General features: G+C 43.6%; 1 protein-coding gene across 1 annotated transcript in view; it reads right to left on the bottom strand.

Annotated features, from left to right (window-relative positions):
- LOC307242985 (putative E3 ubiquitin-protein ligase HERC1) overlaps nucleotides 1-6,861 on the bottom strand; it is a gene marked incomplete at its 5' end in the record, with an annotated part of 47,654 nt that extends 40,793 nt beyond the window's left edge. Inside the window, 9 exons of the mRNA XM_080017634.1 lie at nucleotides 130-274; nucleotides 771-898; nucleotides 1,337-1,480; nucleotides 1,578-1,674; nucleotides 3,654-3,752; nucleotides 4,300-4,512; nucleotides 4,750-4,932; nucleotides 5,105-5,200; nucleotides 5,890-6,861. Coding sequence (XP_079873760.1) covers nucleotides 130-274; nucleotides 771-898; nucleotides 1,337-1,480; nucleotides 1,578-1,674; nucleotides 3,654-3,752; nucleotides 4,300-4,512; nucleotides 4,750-4,932; nucleotides 5,105-5,200; nucleotides 5,890-6,861 — 2,077 coding nt within the window. The remainder of the gene's footprint in view (nucleotides 1-129; nucleotides 275-770; nucleotides 899-1,336; nucleotides 1,481-1,577; nucleotides 1,675-3,653; nucleotides 3,753-4,299; nucleotides 4,513-4,749; nucleotides 4,933-5,104; nucleotides 5,201-5,889) is intronic.
- Between the last annotated feature and the right edge of the window lie 10,163 nt (nucleotides 6,862-17,024).

Here is a 17,024-nt window from a genome sequence, read left to right on the forward strand (position 1 = left end):
TAACATTTCAGTCAAGTTAGGGACAGGCTAGCAACATAATGCTCGCTTATCCTTTGTATCATATGACCATGAGCTCCTTTACTACTTCTGCAACTCAAAAGTTTTACATTACAAATGGATGGTGTCTACCATGGGACAGAGCGAGACAGTGGCCATCGCCGTAGGAAAGGTCAATAATCCTTGTGACGGTCAGGTCCTCTATGACCCGTGGCCTCAAAAAAGTAGTCTCAGAGGAGCCGCAGCCGAGACACGACCCGCAGCCCCACGCAAACACCTGAAAGGAGGTCAGAGATAGGGTTTTACAAACATATCCATTTTCTTTGGTTTTGAAATATGTTGCGTCACTGCTCATAGTCTTTGCCAAGGAAATTCTTTCAGGCATGGGATGACATATTGGCACAGCCACCTTGGTCCTTGGTCGGATTGCGTAGCAAGCAGTCTGGGATTGAGATTTGTGTGAGGGATAATGAGCATTGCATTTTTATTGTGACGCTTAGGTAATCGTGTGGAAATGTCTAGCTTTTGAATATGTAACTTTAAAAAACAGTCACAGACTGAACTGTTTCATAATAGCGTGATGCTGAGTCTCCCTAGCAGCAAGTAGTCAATATAAATATAAAAAAGATTTGGCAAAAAAAGTTGTTGGCTAGTTGAATTACAGGGGAAACACTGCCCGAAGCAATATCACACTTGACTGAATGCCATTTATACCATAATGACCAGTTTCAGCTTTTAGCCTCATAAATCCAGCTCATTCCAGAAGATCTCACCTGGCCTGCAGAGGTTAGGGCTAAAGAGGCCTGGCTGCCAGCACACACTTTCCTGATGATGATTCCTTGCAGGACTACTATAACCTTTGGTCGGTACAGACAGTTGTTGTCTCCATGGCCGAGTTTACCTATTAGGACACATCAGGCAGCATAATATCAACTTTTGAATTCATGCACCATAATATCAACTTTTTCTTGGTCTACAAAGGAGTTCTGAACTCCAGGTGTACCCAATTTCTACTACACAGAGCACCTATTATGCAGGGTAGGGCTTCATTGTAAAGAAGGTGTGATGGTACAGCCATCACAATATTTTGTGTTATAATAGTCACCTTTTTGTCGATTAAAAGAAAAATTTTAAAGCATGAAATAGCAGCTGCCCATTCAGTTTCAAGATTTGGGGAAAGTGAAAATTATGTCTTATTGCAGTGTAAATAGGAGAATTCACACACTGCCATATACAATTTCGCCAACTAATTAACAGCAATATTTGTGTTGTTATAACTTGCCATATAGTCCAGTCAAAGGGAAGCACATTGATCAGGGAAATAATGTGATCTACATACCATTGTCACCCCCTCCGAAAGACCACACTATGGTTCCGTCTTGTGACAGAGCAAGGGTGTGAGAGCTGCCACAGGCGACCTGGCCTACGCCGCCAATATCCTTAACCAGTGTAGGGGCGTGACGACTGTGATTGTCACTGTGGCCTGGCAAATGAGAGACAGAGAGAAGCCCCGAGTGTTACTGGACATGGTATATGTGGATTTTCTGCTCGTTCAAAAACTTCACAAATACTGACTGTACCAAGTCTACCAAAGTCCCCTTCTCCCCAGGTGTAGAGCTCCCCGTCGGTAGTTACAGCAGCACTGTGTCTGTAGCCAGCAGACACACAAACAACAACCTGAGTGAAAGATACAGGAAAAGAGGAACAGGTTGAACTAACAACAAAATGATGCCCCTACTTTTGCTTAAAAAACAGGTTTACAGAATATACAATATATATTCATTAATAATATTGATTTTGAAGAATGTAAACAGACGCTGATGGGTGTGTGTGTTCAAGGGATTCCCAGTTAAATACCCGATTAAAATTAAACAATGCAGACATACTTTTTTGCTATTTTTTAAAATGTAGTTCACTGGGAAACCAGGTTCCCAAACTGGAGATTGTGATCGCAGGTTTCTTCCAACTTAAATCGAACCATCCCAACTAAATTGTAGGATTAGAGTCCTATAGTGGATATACAGTGGGGCAAAAAAGTATTTAGTCAGCCACCAGTTGTGCAAGTTCTCCCACTTAAAAAGATGAGAGAGGCCTGCTATTTTCATCATAAGTATACCTCAACTATGAGAGACAAAATGAGAAAAAAAAATCCAGAAAATCACATTGTCTGATTTTTAAAGAATTTATTTGCAAATTATGGTGGAAAATAAGTATTTGGTCAATAACAAAAGTTAATCTCAATACTTTGTTATATACCCTTTGTTTGCAATGACAGAGGTCAAACGCTTTCTGTAAGTCTTCACAAGGTTTTCACACACTGTTGCTGGTATTTTGGCCCATTCCTCCATGCAGATCTCCTCTAGAGCAGTGATGTTTTGGGGCTGTCGCTGGGCAACACAGACTTTCAACTCCCTCCAAAGATTTTCTATGGGGTTGAGATCTGGAGACTGGCTAGGCCACTCCAGGACCTTGAAATGCTTCTTACGAAGCCACTCCTTCGTTGCCCGGGCAGTGTGTTTGGGATCATGGTCATGCTGAAAGACCCAGCCACGTTTCATCTTCAATGCCCTTGCTGATGGAAGGAGGTTTTCACTCAAAATCTCACGATACTTGGCCCCATTCAGTCTTTCCTTTACACGGATCAGTCGTCCTGGTCCCTTTGCAGAAAAACAGCCCCAAAGCATGATGTTTCCACCCCCATGCTTCACAGTAGGTATGGTGTTCTTTGGATGCAACTCAGCTTTCTTTCTCCTCCAAACACGACAAGTTGAGTTTTTACCAAAAAGTTCTATTTTGGTTTCATCTGACCATATGACATTCTCCCAATCCTCTTCTGGATCATCCAAATGCTCTCTAGCAAACTTCAGACGGGCCTGGACATGTACTGGCTTAAGCAGGGGGACACGTCTGGCACTGCAGGATTTGAGTCCCTGGCGGCGTAGTGTGTTACTGATGGTAGCCTTTGTTACTTTGGTCCCAGCTCTCTGCAGGTCATTCACTAGGTCCCCCCGTGTGGTTCTGGGATGTTTGCTCACCGTTCTTGTGATCATTTTGACCCCACGGGGTGAGATCTTGCATGGAGCCCCAGATCGAGGGAGATTATCAGTGGTCTTGTATGTCTTCCATTTTCTAATAATTGCTCCCACAGTTGATTTCTTCACAACAAGTTGCTTACCTATTGCAGATTCAGTCTTCCCAGCCTGCTGCAGGTCTACAATTTTGTTTCTGGTGTCCTTTGACAGCTCTTTGGTCTTGGCCATAGTGGAGTTTGGAGTGTGACTGTTTGAGGTTGTGGACAGGTGTCTTTTATACTGATAACAAGTTCAAACAGGTGCCATTAATACAGGTAACGAGTGGAGGACAGAGGAGCCTCTTAAAGAAAAAGTTGCAGGTCTGTGAAAGCCAGAAATCTTGCTTGTTTGTAGGTGACCAAATACTTATTTTACCGAGGAATTTACCAATTAATTCATTAAAAATCCTACAATGTGATTTCCTGGATTCTTTCCCCCCATTCTGTCTCTCATAGTCGAAGTGAACCTATGATGAAAATTACAGGCCTCTCATCTTTTTAAGTGGGAGAACTTGCACAATTGGTGGCTGACTAAATACTTTTTTGCCCCACTGTATGCGTCCTTATGCTTTCCCCTTCAACTTACTTTGCCTTGCAGAGGTCCTTTTATGATTTTGGGGTATTTTTGAGAAACACTGTTTCCATGGCCCAGCTTTCCACTCTCCCCATCCCCCCAACTAAATACCTGCAATTAAAACAAAATAGAAATCTGTGGATGGATTCACAAAAAGCTATAGGCATGTATTGTTATTGATCAACTTTATCACATTTGAAAATGTTATGGAGCCATTCAACTGTACGAGGCCATATGAAAATAAATAAAGGACATGGAAAAAAGGCACTGGCTGATTGTTCGTATAACAAGGTCTGTTTACAAGGAGTCAAAAAGTTGCACAACCTTGTACTGACCCCTCTTGTTTCTGGCACTGCAACGGTGGCATTAGATTCCCCATAGTCAGAATAGCTGATTTGAGACTTAAGACTCACCTGCTCATGTTACACTTGGACCCTATCTGCACAGACCTCACCACCTCATAAGGATCTTAAACACCTTTATACTTTAATTAAATTAAAATAGACGTAGTTAATCATCAAAATCCATCTTTTTCAGGATACATTTAGATTCTACCAAGGCTTGTGAAAGAAGGCACAACTATTCCCTCAACTCAGTCAGTCAGGGTCCGCACCCTGCACAGTATGGCCTAAACAGTATGCTTTCAAATCATTCTTACCTCACCCTCAGCAGTGAGGGCTAAAGTGTGTCCATCAGAACCTTTTGAAGAAGACAACTTCCTCAAACTCCTGTGGGGATCCAGCACAAGTTTCTTAGGCGTAGCCTGGTTGTTTGAATCCCCCAGGCCCAGGCGGCCGTAGCTGCCTTTACCGCACGCCTTCACAGAACCATCTGATGACACTGCAAACGTGCAGTAATGCCCTGCTTCAAACTAGGACGAGAAAAAAAAAAAAAAAGCATTAATAACAGATAAATAAAATGGTCAATGCAGTATAATACGCCAAAGCTTTTGCCATTAAAAACAGGGCTCATTTTCTCAGTTCTTGCCACATTTTCTTTATGAGTCAAAAGTTACACAGAGAAAACTGGAAACTTTCCTTCCATGTGGTATATTGAAAAACAATACAACAGATACACGAATACAACCCAAACCACAGACATCACACACCGTTTGGGCATCACTGAAGCCCTGTGTCTGTTTGGGCTGTAAGATCTTCTCTTGTCTTCCCTCCGCCAGCTGATTGCTGCTGTTGCTGCCCCACACAAACACCATTACAGTTCCCACTCCTGTTTCCTGTGCTCTTGCTCCAGCACTGCTGGAGCACATGCAGTAGGATGCCAGGTTACAGATCTAACATGGACACAAATGTGGATGTCGTTAGATTAAATTGTCAAGTCAAAACAACTTCACAACTCAAAATGTACAGTGCAAGCAAGACAAGAGCATGCTATACAGCAAGTGTCCAAGGGGTTCAGGCAACTCTGGAACATGCTTTTACAATAAAGGCATTGTTATTTTTTACCTCTTCAAACAAGCAGAGAGCAACCTGAGAGAGTCCACAGAGTCCATCCGCATCCTTCTGTAGCACTTGGGTATTGTCCACATCGCCACAAAAACCCTGGATCAAAGTCAATTGCTCTTTAAAACAGCCATTCCAAAAATATGCCATATTTGTATTGTAATATAACATGTCTAATGAGTATTATATTATATTGTTATCATAATAATTATGATATTCAAAAGGATACACTCCATTATTTCTCTACAATTCTGACTTAGGTAGGTCATTTAAATAAAAAACAAAACACTCAGCAGAAAAAAGGTACAACAGGCACTTAATACAGTATTATAAGCTCTGTTATATCAGGGCACTGGATATGACAAATACTTTCAATACCCTAACTGCATTTATAAGCAAGTACTTGTATACTTTTACTTAAGTAGAATGTCAATGTGATACTTCACTACTAGAGTAATTTTGTCTCAGAGCAGTCGCACTTTTACTGAAGTACACCACTGTTAGTAAAACAGCCTAAATATTTAACTTAACAATTTTAAGGGCTATAATGGCTACTGATAACAAATAGCTTTGATTATGTGCATGCTTTATCAAAACGCAAATTACTTAATCTAGGATTTTTGTAATCACAGTAATTAAGGAAGACCAGGACAGCCCTGGTCGGTGTCTGACTATGAATGTCATTTTTTAATTATTTTATTATGGTATTATTTGATAACCTTTGTGCATTATAGTCAGTTGGTGAGGCGTGGCTGTTTTTATGTGCTTTATGAATACATTTCACATACCGAATATTGCCTCATCTGGAGACGGGTTTGATGGATGAGGTCAAAGCTTATGCCGGCTTCCAGCTGTTGAGACTTTGAAGAGGAGAAGGGCTTTGTGGGGTTTGAGAAAGCTGCAGAAGCAGCCAGGGCTACCTCCACCCACTCCAGCAGAAACTTGAGGGAGCCTCTCTGCATGGCCAAACCGAGCAACAGCTCAAGTGCCAGCCGTCGACCGTCCCGATCCGCCCCGCCAACCCCGCTGTTCACGGAGGTCTTCTTCAGGAAGTCGCTCACTTGTGCCAGGCAGTCGAGGCCAACCGCGGGGATCTTATTCTCGTTGGCTAGGCAAAGGGGCGGCAGTGAGGCCAGGACGGAGGATGCTGTGGTGAGAACGTCATTACAGAGCGGGGCCCCCGGGTCCACGGAGGCTGCGTATCGCCAGTTCTGCTGCAGTAAGGAGAACAGTAGACTTAGGCCTGTCCGCACGCCCACCTCTATGAGTACATCTGTACCCGACTTTGTTCTCGAGGCACAACCGTGCAGTCGAGACCTGGCGGCAACTTCATGGGCCTCGCTCTCGGACCCACTGGCAGCGCGTTGGGGCGGCGGCTGTGCCCCAAATTGATCGTGGTACTTGTTGTGAATGGCATAGTAGATTCTCTGCAATACGACCAGCTTGTGGTGGAGTGCCACCGCATAAGGGGTCTGCGAAAGCATACAGCGGGCCAAGCATCTTTGGCTGCAGAGAAGGGAGGACAAATACTTCTCCTTCTCCTCTGTGGCACAAGACTCATACTGAAAGTCTGGCAGGTGTGGGCCAATGAGTTCCTGAAGAGGTTGTGCCAGATCCACCACTTCCTTGTTGTCGAGGAGCTTATCATACAAAGACGCTGCATTCTGCCGGGTGGCGGCCTGCGCACTGTCTTCTGATGCCCAGGAGCTGTTGAGGTGATCCTGCCATTTCAGCGTCACATGGGTCTTGAAAGGCAGCATGCCTGACCATTTACCCACTGGAAAAAACCTGAGATTTAAAATAAAAATAAAAAATTGAGGACTAGATGATTTTTACATAATTTAAACAGATTCAGAAAATTCATGACAAAACTTGAGTACCAGAAAACTAGAGTGACACACCAGATTTTTGGGAACATCTCTTTTAAGTAGGGATGTTAATAATTAACCGTTTACCGACAATAACAATTTTGACTGATTTATACTATCAGTTACAGTTCAGGGATTAGGGCTGAGCTCAGTACTGTCATCCCCGCAAATAGTAAAATAAAATATACGTTTGTTTTTGTATTTCATATTTTTGCTGGTGAAAGTTACGGGCTGATGGGTTGATATGAAATGTAAACACAATCATCATTGTTTAGTTATGATCATTGACTGTCTTCCATCCTATGTTCAAGGGCTTCTGGAGAACCTAAACTTTTCAGTTGCTCCGCTCATCACTGGGAGGGACAGTCCATTAAACATTTGGGGGATTTATTTTTCGTGTCCAATTATTAATTATTACCAGGGCTGTACCTGACTCAGACTTTTTTGTCAGTGGAATCGTATTTGGCTGTTCAATGCGAATATTCGGAGGGGGGCGCACGGAGGATTGAGGCACAAGTATCTCCGTATCCTATTCCCGTGCCTCCAAAAAAGACAACAAAAAAAACACTGTTTTTAGTCGTTATATTTGGAGGAACGGCTCCAAATACGGAACGGCTCCACGTCTCTCTGCGATCGCACGGACTGTGTTCACATATAAAAATATATTTATGATTCCCCTTATTTATAATTATAATTTGTAATGTCCAATAAAAAAGACTGTAATTTTTCTTTTTGTTTTTCGGGGGATAGCACCCTAATATTTCAATATTGTCGGACAACGGTTAATGATTGGTTCACGAGGGTGGGCTATCGGTCATAGAAAATAATTTAATTAGCATCCCTACTTTTAAAAAATACTCCCACTTGTCCATCTTACCCGGATTCAGACAAGGTCTATACCAAATTCATCCCTCTGTCTCCAGTATAGGTAGTCAGGGGCATGCTAACTGTGCTCAGGCCACAGAGGGAATCGACTAGCCTAGCCCCTGTGAAAGTAGGGAAATTCACCTTCCAGGATCTCAATAGCTGAGTTTTTCAAGAGATACTGTGGGAGTTAAAAGTTAAAACAAGATATTTTAAATAGAGTTACATTCCGACCGATTTCTGACACAAACCCATTTATCCATCTGTTGGGTACAGTGATTATCAGTTGTGCTCGCATTGGTCGTGTAGGTAGGCCAGTTCAGAGTCAGTGACACGTTAGTATGGAATAGGAAGCATCCAAGAAGAAGAGCGGTCAAATACAGTAGGTTATAGCAAAGAATAATTATGGGTCATAGATGTGTTGTAAACACTTGCGACAGTGAGAAAAAGAAAGGGTCTCATGTGAGGTTCCACAGATTTGATACAGTTATCTATGCGGTATTGTTCTGGTGTGTGGCATTGCAGTTTGTAAACACTGCGCCCACCGGATGGAAAAACGGTTATGCACCAAAACTATGAATTACTCAAAAGTGGAACACAAAGAGACTCAAATTTAAAGATAGGTTAAAATGAGATGAACTTCTTACGGGTTACCATGTATTTTGCGAGCATTTCGTTCTCAATGTAGCTCGACATAGAGGCTCACCTACTCTTAGCTTTTTAGAATAGATTGCTTGAGGCATTGGGGCGTATATGGTTTCCAGTCCGGATAAAAATATCAAGAGGCAATGATGTAGTCAGGGGCGTGCCAGTTAGTAAAGCCCATTCACTGGTATAGCTAGGAACCAGCAGCAGTTTGGTTCCAAACCTCATTGATAAAAAAAAAACAACATATGTATATATTCCAAGAAACAGACTGGGTATATCTTTAGACATCAGACTGGGTACTGTATGTCCTTACAAGTGTACAATTAAGGCCTGCCGGCAATATGATCCAATCAAACATGCAGCTCTCCCTTTGCTAATGCCAGTCATTAGATTTTTACGGCACGCAAATAATAAAAGCCGCCGACGATGAGAACCACACACCCTTAAAGGGGTCCAGATACAGGGCAGAGTACAGCAGCTGTACCACTTTCCAGCCTGAGGAACTTAACTTGGCCGCAGATGACAGAAAACAGCCCCAGCCGAAACATCAGCCACAGTGTTTTACACACAACCATTAGAAGCAGATAGGCACCTGTTCCTGATATAAGTGGATGTAGAGACATGATAAGAGACCTTCAGATCGCTTCCATTATCCCAGTAGTTATTTATTTGTGGTGACTTTGACAGCTTTAATAATAACAACCAGCTTGGTGAGCGAGACAACGTCCAAAGGGACTGAACAAGGCTGTTAAGAAAGCTGGTTCTGTCCCTGGTGTCACCCTGGACCCACTGGTTAACTAAGGGGATGAGGACCAACCTACTGGCCGTCATGGAGACCCCTTCCAGCACCTACGTGACAGCAGTTAACTAGGGGAGGAGGACCAACCTACTGGCCATCATGGAGACCCCTTCCAGCACCTACATGACACCAGTTAACTAGGGGAGGAGGACCAACCTACTGGCCATCATGGAGACCCCTTCCAGCACCCCTCCCCTGGCAGAGAAGCTCCTCCACAGCGCTCCGGGGAGCTACAGGAGCCACAATAACACGGCACAAGGCAGAAGGACATTAAAAACAATCACCTGTTGTAATACTCTATATATATCTATATATTATATTGTTGTTATAACCATTTTTTTGCACCCTGGAACACACAGTATAGGTACAGTTTTTATATGTATGCATGCTTGCTCAATGTTCTATTGTTGACCGTTTGAATTGTCAAGAGATTTATCGTAAGGTCTATAGTATATTGCCAAATATTTTTAATATCAACATTTGTATATATTTCTAGGTTTCTTGTATATTGCAAAAGTATTCTATTTCTCATGTAATTCTTATGTCTCTTGCATATTGACGTTTTTTATTTTATTTATTATTTAACTGTATTATAATTCCTATTGCTTTAATGTGAGCTGCTATAACACCACAACCTAAAGTATTAATCAATAAACTAAATATTTGTTTAGCTGTCTATCCAATTATCAATCTAAACACTGGCCAAGTTAGCCGGTCTGTTAGCATTATGCTAACCACTACCGGCTAACTGACATTAGCTTGCCCCAGCCCACTTTTGGAGCTATTCTTCGGCAACGGGGGCAGCGTTGACATTACGGTCAACTTTGCCGCCTGACAACCCGCCTCTCCTCTCGCCACGTCCACGTTCTGCAACGGCGCAAACTGCGGAATACCTGCACCCGACAAAACCGTGGCGACAGCCCCGGTGTCATTCGCCCGCCAGCGCCGGTGACACCGAGCAGCGGTCCGCGTCCGAGCCGACGACGCCTCCCCTGTTAGCGGCGGCGCCGGCCGCTAGTGCGCGCTAGCCGCCGGAGCCCCGCCGCCCGCACGGCGCCGAGCACCGCCGCGCGGCTGACAGCCCGCGGCGGGCGCGCCGCGGCGAGGCGCCGACCCCACGGCGTGCGAGTCGTTCATTTAAATGACACCGAAGCGCGTTAGGAGACGTCTACCTGAGTAACGGACTGACGGTCCAGCCGGGGAGGACGCACGTGCCACAAAGTGATCCCCTGCCAAAAAGTGAGTGCCCGTCCGCGGGAGCGCGCGCGCGCGCGCGCGCTGCCTGTTAAAGCCGCATCTCCCGGTGACGCGTCCGGCTGCTTCCAAGGGGTTCAGACGGCCACACACACACACACACACACACACGCGCGCGCACACACACACACACACACACACACACACACACACACACATACACACACACACACACACATGCACACACACACACACACACGCAGAGCTCTGTCCGTGGTGACGGTGCAGGGATGTGTTTGTCAAATTTGCACATCTCTGTCCAACACTATTCATCACACTTGGGGCCAAGGAAGTGTTTGCACCTTGTCGACTAATATGACATGTGCATGGTTATAGGTGACACTATCGTGTTGTCTATGATGATGTTTATATGTGTGTGGTTTGTCTAAGATCCTTGTTCAAGTTCAAGTTCAAGTTCAAGAGAATATTTGTCACATACATATACATACAGTCATACATATATGCAGTGAAATGTCATGACACCCGGTGGTTTAGACCTATATCTGGAAACTCGACTATAATGAACATGTTTTAGGGATGCGTTGTGTATACGATAAAGAAATGATCTATCTTGCAATCATCCTTATGAATCTACATTATTTGACCTGCTCTGTGCTCTCGATTATAACCAGTCCAGTCCTTTTTTTTTTATTTTTTAACCAGTTTAAATATCTTTGAAAGGGCAACAGGCCCGCAACCCATAAAAGGCAGTTCTCCAGTGACATGGTAGTGTAGATGCTGCAGTCGCTTTTTGGCGAGTGCAAAATTGCATTCTGTGTGTTGCACTGGCACTTCAAAAGGTATTTAAACAGGCAAAGTGGACTGGGTGGGCTATAACCTTTAAAACATAACCCTCACAAATGAAGACAAGCCTTCCGAGGCATAAATAACCTTTCAGTGACAAGACAGACGCTGCAATCACTTTTTTGGCAAGTGGACAAATGCCTTTTATGGGTTGCAGGCCTGTTGCACTTTTAAAGATATTTAAGCTGGTAACAAAAAGGCCTGGACCGGTTGAAATCGAGAGCACAGAGCAGGTCAAATAATGCTGATTCGTAATGATAATTGAAAAATAGATCATTTCTTCATTTTACATGCAACCCATCCCCAAAACATGTTAATGAAAGTCTAGTTTCCAGATATAGGTCCGAAACAAGGATCTTAGACAAACCACACACATATAAACATCATAAACAACAACATAGTGTCACCTATAACCATGCACATGTCATATTAGTCGACAAGGTGCAAACACTTCCTTGGCCCCAAATGTGTTGGACAGAGATGTTCAAATTTGATAATCACATCTCGGCACCGTCACCAGGGACAGAGCTCTGTGTGTGTGTGTGTGTGTGTGTGTGTGTGTGTGTGTGTGTGTGTGTGTGTGTGTGTGTGTGAGTGTGTGCGTGCGTGCGTGTGTGTACGTGTGTGTGCGCGTGTGCGTGCGTGCGTGTGTGTGTACGTGTGTGTGTGTGTGTGTGTGCGCGTGTGCGTGCGTGCGTGTGTGTACGTGTGTGTGTGTGTGTGTGTGTGTGTGTGTGTGTGTGTGCGTGTGTGTGTGCGTGTGTACGTCATGGCCGCTTGAACCCGTTTCAAGCAGCCGGACGCGTCACCGGGAGACGCGGCTTTAACGGGCTGCGCGCGCGCGCGCGCTCCCGCGGACGGGCACTCGCTCTTCGGCAGCGGGGTCACATTCTGGCACGACACCGGTCCCGCTGCTCGTCACCGGGCATTACCCGTCCCGTCCCCGTGGGGTCTCCCAAGAACAGAGCAACAAGGCGCCCTCACCCACGTTTGAAACGACCAAAAACAACAACAATAATTATATTTTAAGAACAACTAAAAATAAATAAACGTTGCTATATATATATATATATAGATAGATAGATAGATAGATAGATAGATAGATAGATAGATAGATAGATAGATAGATAGACAGACAGACAGACAGACAGACAGACAGACAGATAGATAGATAGATAGACAGACAGACAGACAGACAGACAGACAGACAGATAGATAGATAGATAGATAGATAGATAGATAGACAGATAGATAGACAGACAGATAGATAGATAGATAGATAGATAGATCGCTCTTTTTTATATATATACACGATATTGTTACTTTTATTATCATTGATGGATTCTAACACACATGTCTGTTCATAGTCCAGGGGCATGGCTTTTTTTTTTAATATGATATTGTTATTTTTTTTTATTATTATAATGGGTGGATTCACCTACATGGAGGCACCTACAGGTGCACCTAATATTGATCTTACGTTCATCTTTCTGCTTCACTTTCTGCTTTATTTCATAAGTTACTATATATTTAATTTTTGGACATGGCCTTTCTATTTTTCTGGACTTTTATTTTGATCGTTTTTTATTTCTTATAGTATTTCTGTTTTTTACGGTTATATCTGTTTATCATTGGTTATAGTGTAAATTGGCAGATTTGTATTTTTATTGGGTATAGCTATCTGTTTTATTGTATATTTCCCAGATTTAATGGTTGATGTGAGCTCCTGGGACATTACCCACACAGATGCACCCACCTTCACATATATATATATATAGATAGATAGATAGATAGATAGATAGATAGATAGATAGATGTATCTCTCTTTTTTCATATATACGATATTGTTGTTTTTTTTATTATTATAATGGATGGATTCACCTACATGGAGGCACCTACAGGTGCACCTAATATTGATCTTACATTCATCTTTCTGCTTCACTGTTTATTTCATAAGTTACTATATATTTCATTTTTGGACATGGCCTTTCTATTTTTCTGGTCTTTTATTTTGATCGTTTTTTATTTCTTATAGTATTTCTGTTTTTTAAGCTTATATCTGTTTATCATTGGTTATAGTGTAAATTGGCAGATTTGTATTTTTATTGGGTATAGCTATCTGTTTTATTGTATATTTCCCAGATTTAATGGTTGATGTGAGCTCCTGGGACATTACCCACACAGATGCACCCACCTTCATATATATATATATATGGATAGATAGATAGATAGATAGATAGATAGATAGATAGATAGATAGATAGATAGATAGATAGATGTATCTCTCTTTTTTTATATATACGATATTGGTTTTTTTTATTATTATAATGGATGGATTCACCTACATGGAGGCACCTACAGGTGCACCTAATATTGATCTTACATTCATCTTTCTGCTTCACTGTTTATTTCATAAGTTACTATATATTTCATTTTTGGACATGGCCTTTCTATTTTTCTGGTCTTTTATTTTGATCGTTTTTTATTTCTTATAGTATTTCTGTTTTTTACGGTTATATCTGTTTATCATTGGTTATAGTGTAAATTGGCAGATTTGTATTTTTATTGGGTATAGCTATCTGTTTTATTGTATATTTCCCAGATTTAATGGTTGATGTGAGCTCCTGGGACATTACCCACACAGATGCACCCACCTTCACATATATATATATATATACACACACATAAAAAACAATAGAACAAATGGCCTGTTTGAATTATGCAGCATGACAGAGCCAGCCAACAAGATAGATATATTCATTGCAAAAGTAAAGTGTTTAAACCAATTATTGTTAAAATGAATAATTACACAAAACCATTGCATTCATCACTGCTTTAAACTGATCTTTTTTGCATTTAATTCATCCAATTAGATCCTGTTGTGACGCACACTATATGGGATGGAGTGTGTATCTTGTATTAATCATAAACGATCTTCATGTGTTGAAGAATGAATTAATCAATTAATTTGTCCATTTTCTATATCAAGACGGGATTATTCACATTTGCTGTCAATTTTTAATTACCCATTACTCCTCAACCCGTGACGATATTGCAGTTTGTATGACTCAGATAACTTTGTACTGTGCGTGTAGGAGCTGGCACTGTACTAACTGATGGGATTGTGTTAATTGTGTGGGACAGTATTTTAACCTTCCTCAACCTGATTTGATGTTTCCTGGAAAAATCTTTTAAAACGGTCATTTGGAAGTTCAGAGGGCACACAATATCACCCTAGGCCAGCATTGTGTGAATACGTGACGGGCTGTATACACAAAATAAAAAATACATAAATACAAATGATTAGACCAGGACCGACCATTTCAGCACGTCCGGATGAAGTATTGCTCCGCTAGTTCTGCATGTCGTGAAACGTCTGCATTTTGTTTTGCATCAATGCCTGCGAATGCAGGATGTACTTTCAAATCAGATGGTTATGTGAAAAATGCACGACCCGACGTGATGTCATCCAAACGTGAAACGCGGGTCTATTGGTTTTACCTTAAAAAAAATGTATAATTAAATGAAAAAGGTTTTTTGGCCATTGGGTGTTAAGTCATTTGGTCGAGTCAGGGTCAGATATTATTCTTACACGTGTGTGTGTGTGTGTGTGTAGGTGTGTGTACTGTTAAAAAACAATGCGTCGTGCAAAGTTTGACAATATTTGCACAACGTGTGTATTTTCATCCCGGGGGACAGCCGCTCCGTGGGTTTAAACACTGCTCCTCGCCGCCGTGCGGGCGTTCCCTCACGCCCGCGCACTCCGCGCCGGGGACGCCGGCGGCGTCTCACGCGTCACCCGGTGACTCACGCGTTGATTCACCGGGTCTTGCTGGGGAGTCGCGCTGCATTCCGTCGATTTCCGGGACTCGGAAAACGGCGTCCCACTCCCGACGGCCGGCTCGAGAGTGTTTCAACTGGGATGTCCACGTCGAGATGTCACGGTCTGTCGCTCGAGTCCCCCCAGACAGCAACCCCGACGTCACAACCGCGCGGCCCGGCACCCAGCGTCGGCGGTGAACCGGACGCCGCTCAATACGATCTGATCCGCGATCTACGTGTCGTTACGAGCCGCAACCCCCCCCACCCCACCCCACCCCACCCCACCCCGGAACGCGGCGTCATAGCCGATCTCCCAGAATGCACCGCGCCGCCCGCTGTTCCGTTTGCCTACCGCCGTCCCAGCTGCGGCTTCACCCACGCTACCAAACCTGCTTTGTTGGTAGCGCTGCGGTTGTACAGAAACCCATACAAGCATATCTTGGATATCTCTATACCTTTATATATATATATATATATATATATATATATGGTTGAGACAGCGATGCGGAGGGTTAGCGTGTTGCTAACGGAACAGCTGGAGACGCAAGGCATTATGGGAAGGACTAACGTCGCCCATATACCATGTGACGAGCGAGTAATGCTGCGTTCAGGTGAATTTGGAAATCGTTTTTCGTTTCGTTTCTGGGTTGGTGCCCAGTCCCCCCCCTGTGAAACAGAAACAGTATTTGTCACACAGCACACCACACCGCAACACATGCTTGCACACACATGCGCAGGCTTTGGACGGTGGCCGGTGAAATGGTTCCTCTGCATTTGACCCGTCCTGGCCTGTCCTTCCTCCGGGGCCACAGCCAGGAGCAGTGGGCGGCGTACGTGGACGCGCCCGGGGACCTGGTGATGAGTGTCCATCGCTGGTCAGACGATGATGGGTGCATGTTTTTGAGGGGGGTCCTTACTGACGCGAGGTGGAGGAAACCCCACGTGAGCGTGTGTGGGAGAACATGCAAACTCCACACAGAGTTGCCAACAGCGCCCCCAGGCGGGAATCGAACCCCGGGCCTTCTTGCTGTGTGGCAGGCTTCTGGGTTCCACAAGCTACTTCAGCCTGTTGACATTCCATTGAAAACTGCAGAGTGGTTCAAATCAAAGGATAGACGTGTTCTAAGATAAAGATCCATGCCAGGGAAACTTGGTTCACCGTTAACGTTGTGCCACATCTGGCCCTCGGCACAATTAAATCCGGTCCGGTAGTTAAATCCGGCTGGCGAAGACATTTTTTAATCACAAATCTCAATGAATCCACAAAATTGTGCTTAATCATTTTTAAATATGTACGTTTTAAATATGTACTGGTATGTGCCTCTTCAAAGTGTAAGACTTCCAAGGAGCTGGGCTCACATCGCTGGCGCCCCCCCCCCCCCCCCGTGCTTCACGCTTTGGACAATGATGTCACAAATCACCCCCTTTAGTGGAATTGGATGATGTCAAAAAGCGCCCCGAGCTGCACAGAGCGGCCCGCTGTTCCCTTGTTTATTCAATGTTTATTAGTGTTGCATGTTTCTAAATTGCACCAAATTCGACACTGCGCACCCTTGGGTCCCCAGCGATACACCCGCTAAGTGTGAAGTCGATGGGATGAGCGGTTGTGGAGATAATCGAAGGACATACAGACAGATTCCTAGATCCTAGAATTATAGTTACATTGGATTATTTGGCAATTCAGTAATGTGCGTTGTTTTTCCCTTGATGTTCAACACGGCCCCGAGGAAGAAGGCCCTGGCCAGTGGTCCCCAGGTCGTTGAAGACCCCTGTACTGTCTGATGCTTTGATGGGTTTCTTCGTGTGTTCCAGGGTTGTTGTTTTTTTTGGGTTTTTTTGCTTGAATTCAAAGCTTTAGTGTGGC

The sequence above is a fragment of the Zeus faber genome (genome assembly GCF_960531495.2).
Source record: "Zeus faber genome assembly, chromosome: 17".
Taxonomy (NCBI): Eukaryota; Metazoa; Chordata; class Actinopteri; order Zeiformes; family Zeidae; genus Zeus; species Zeus faber.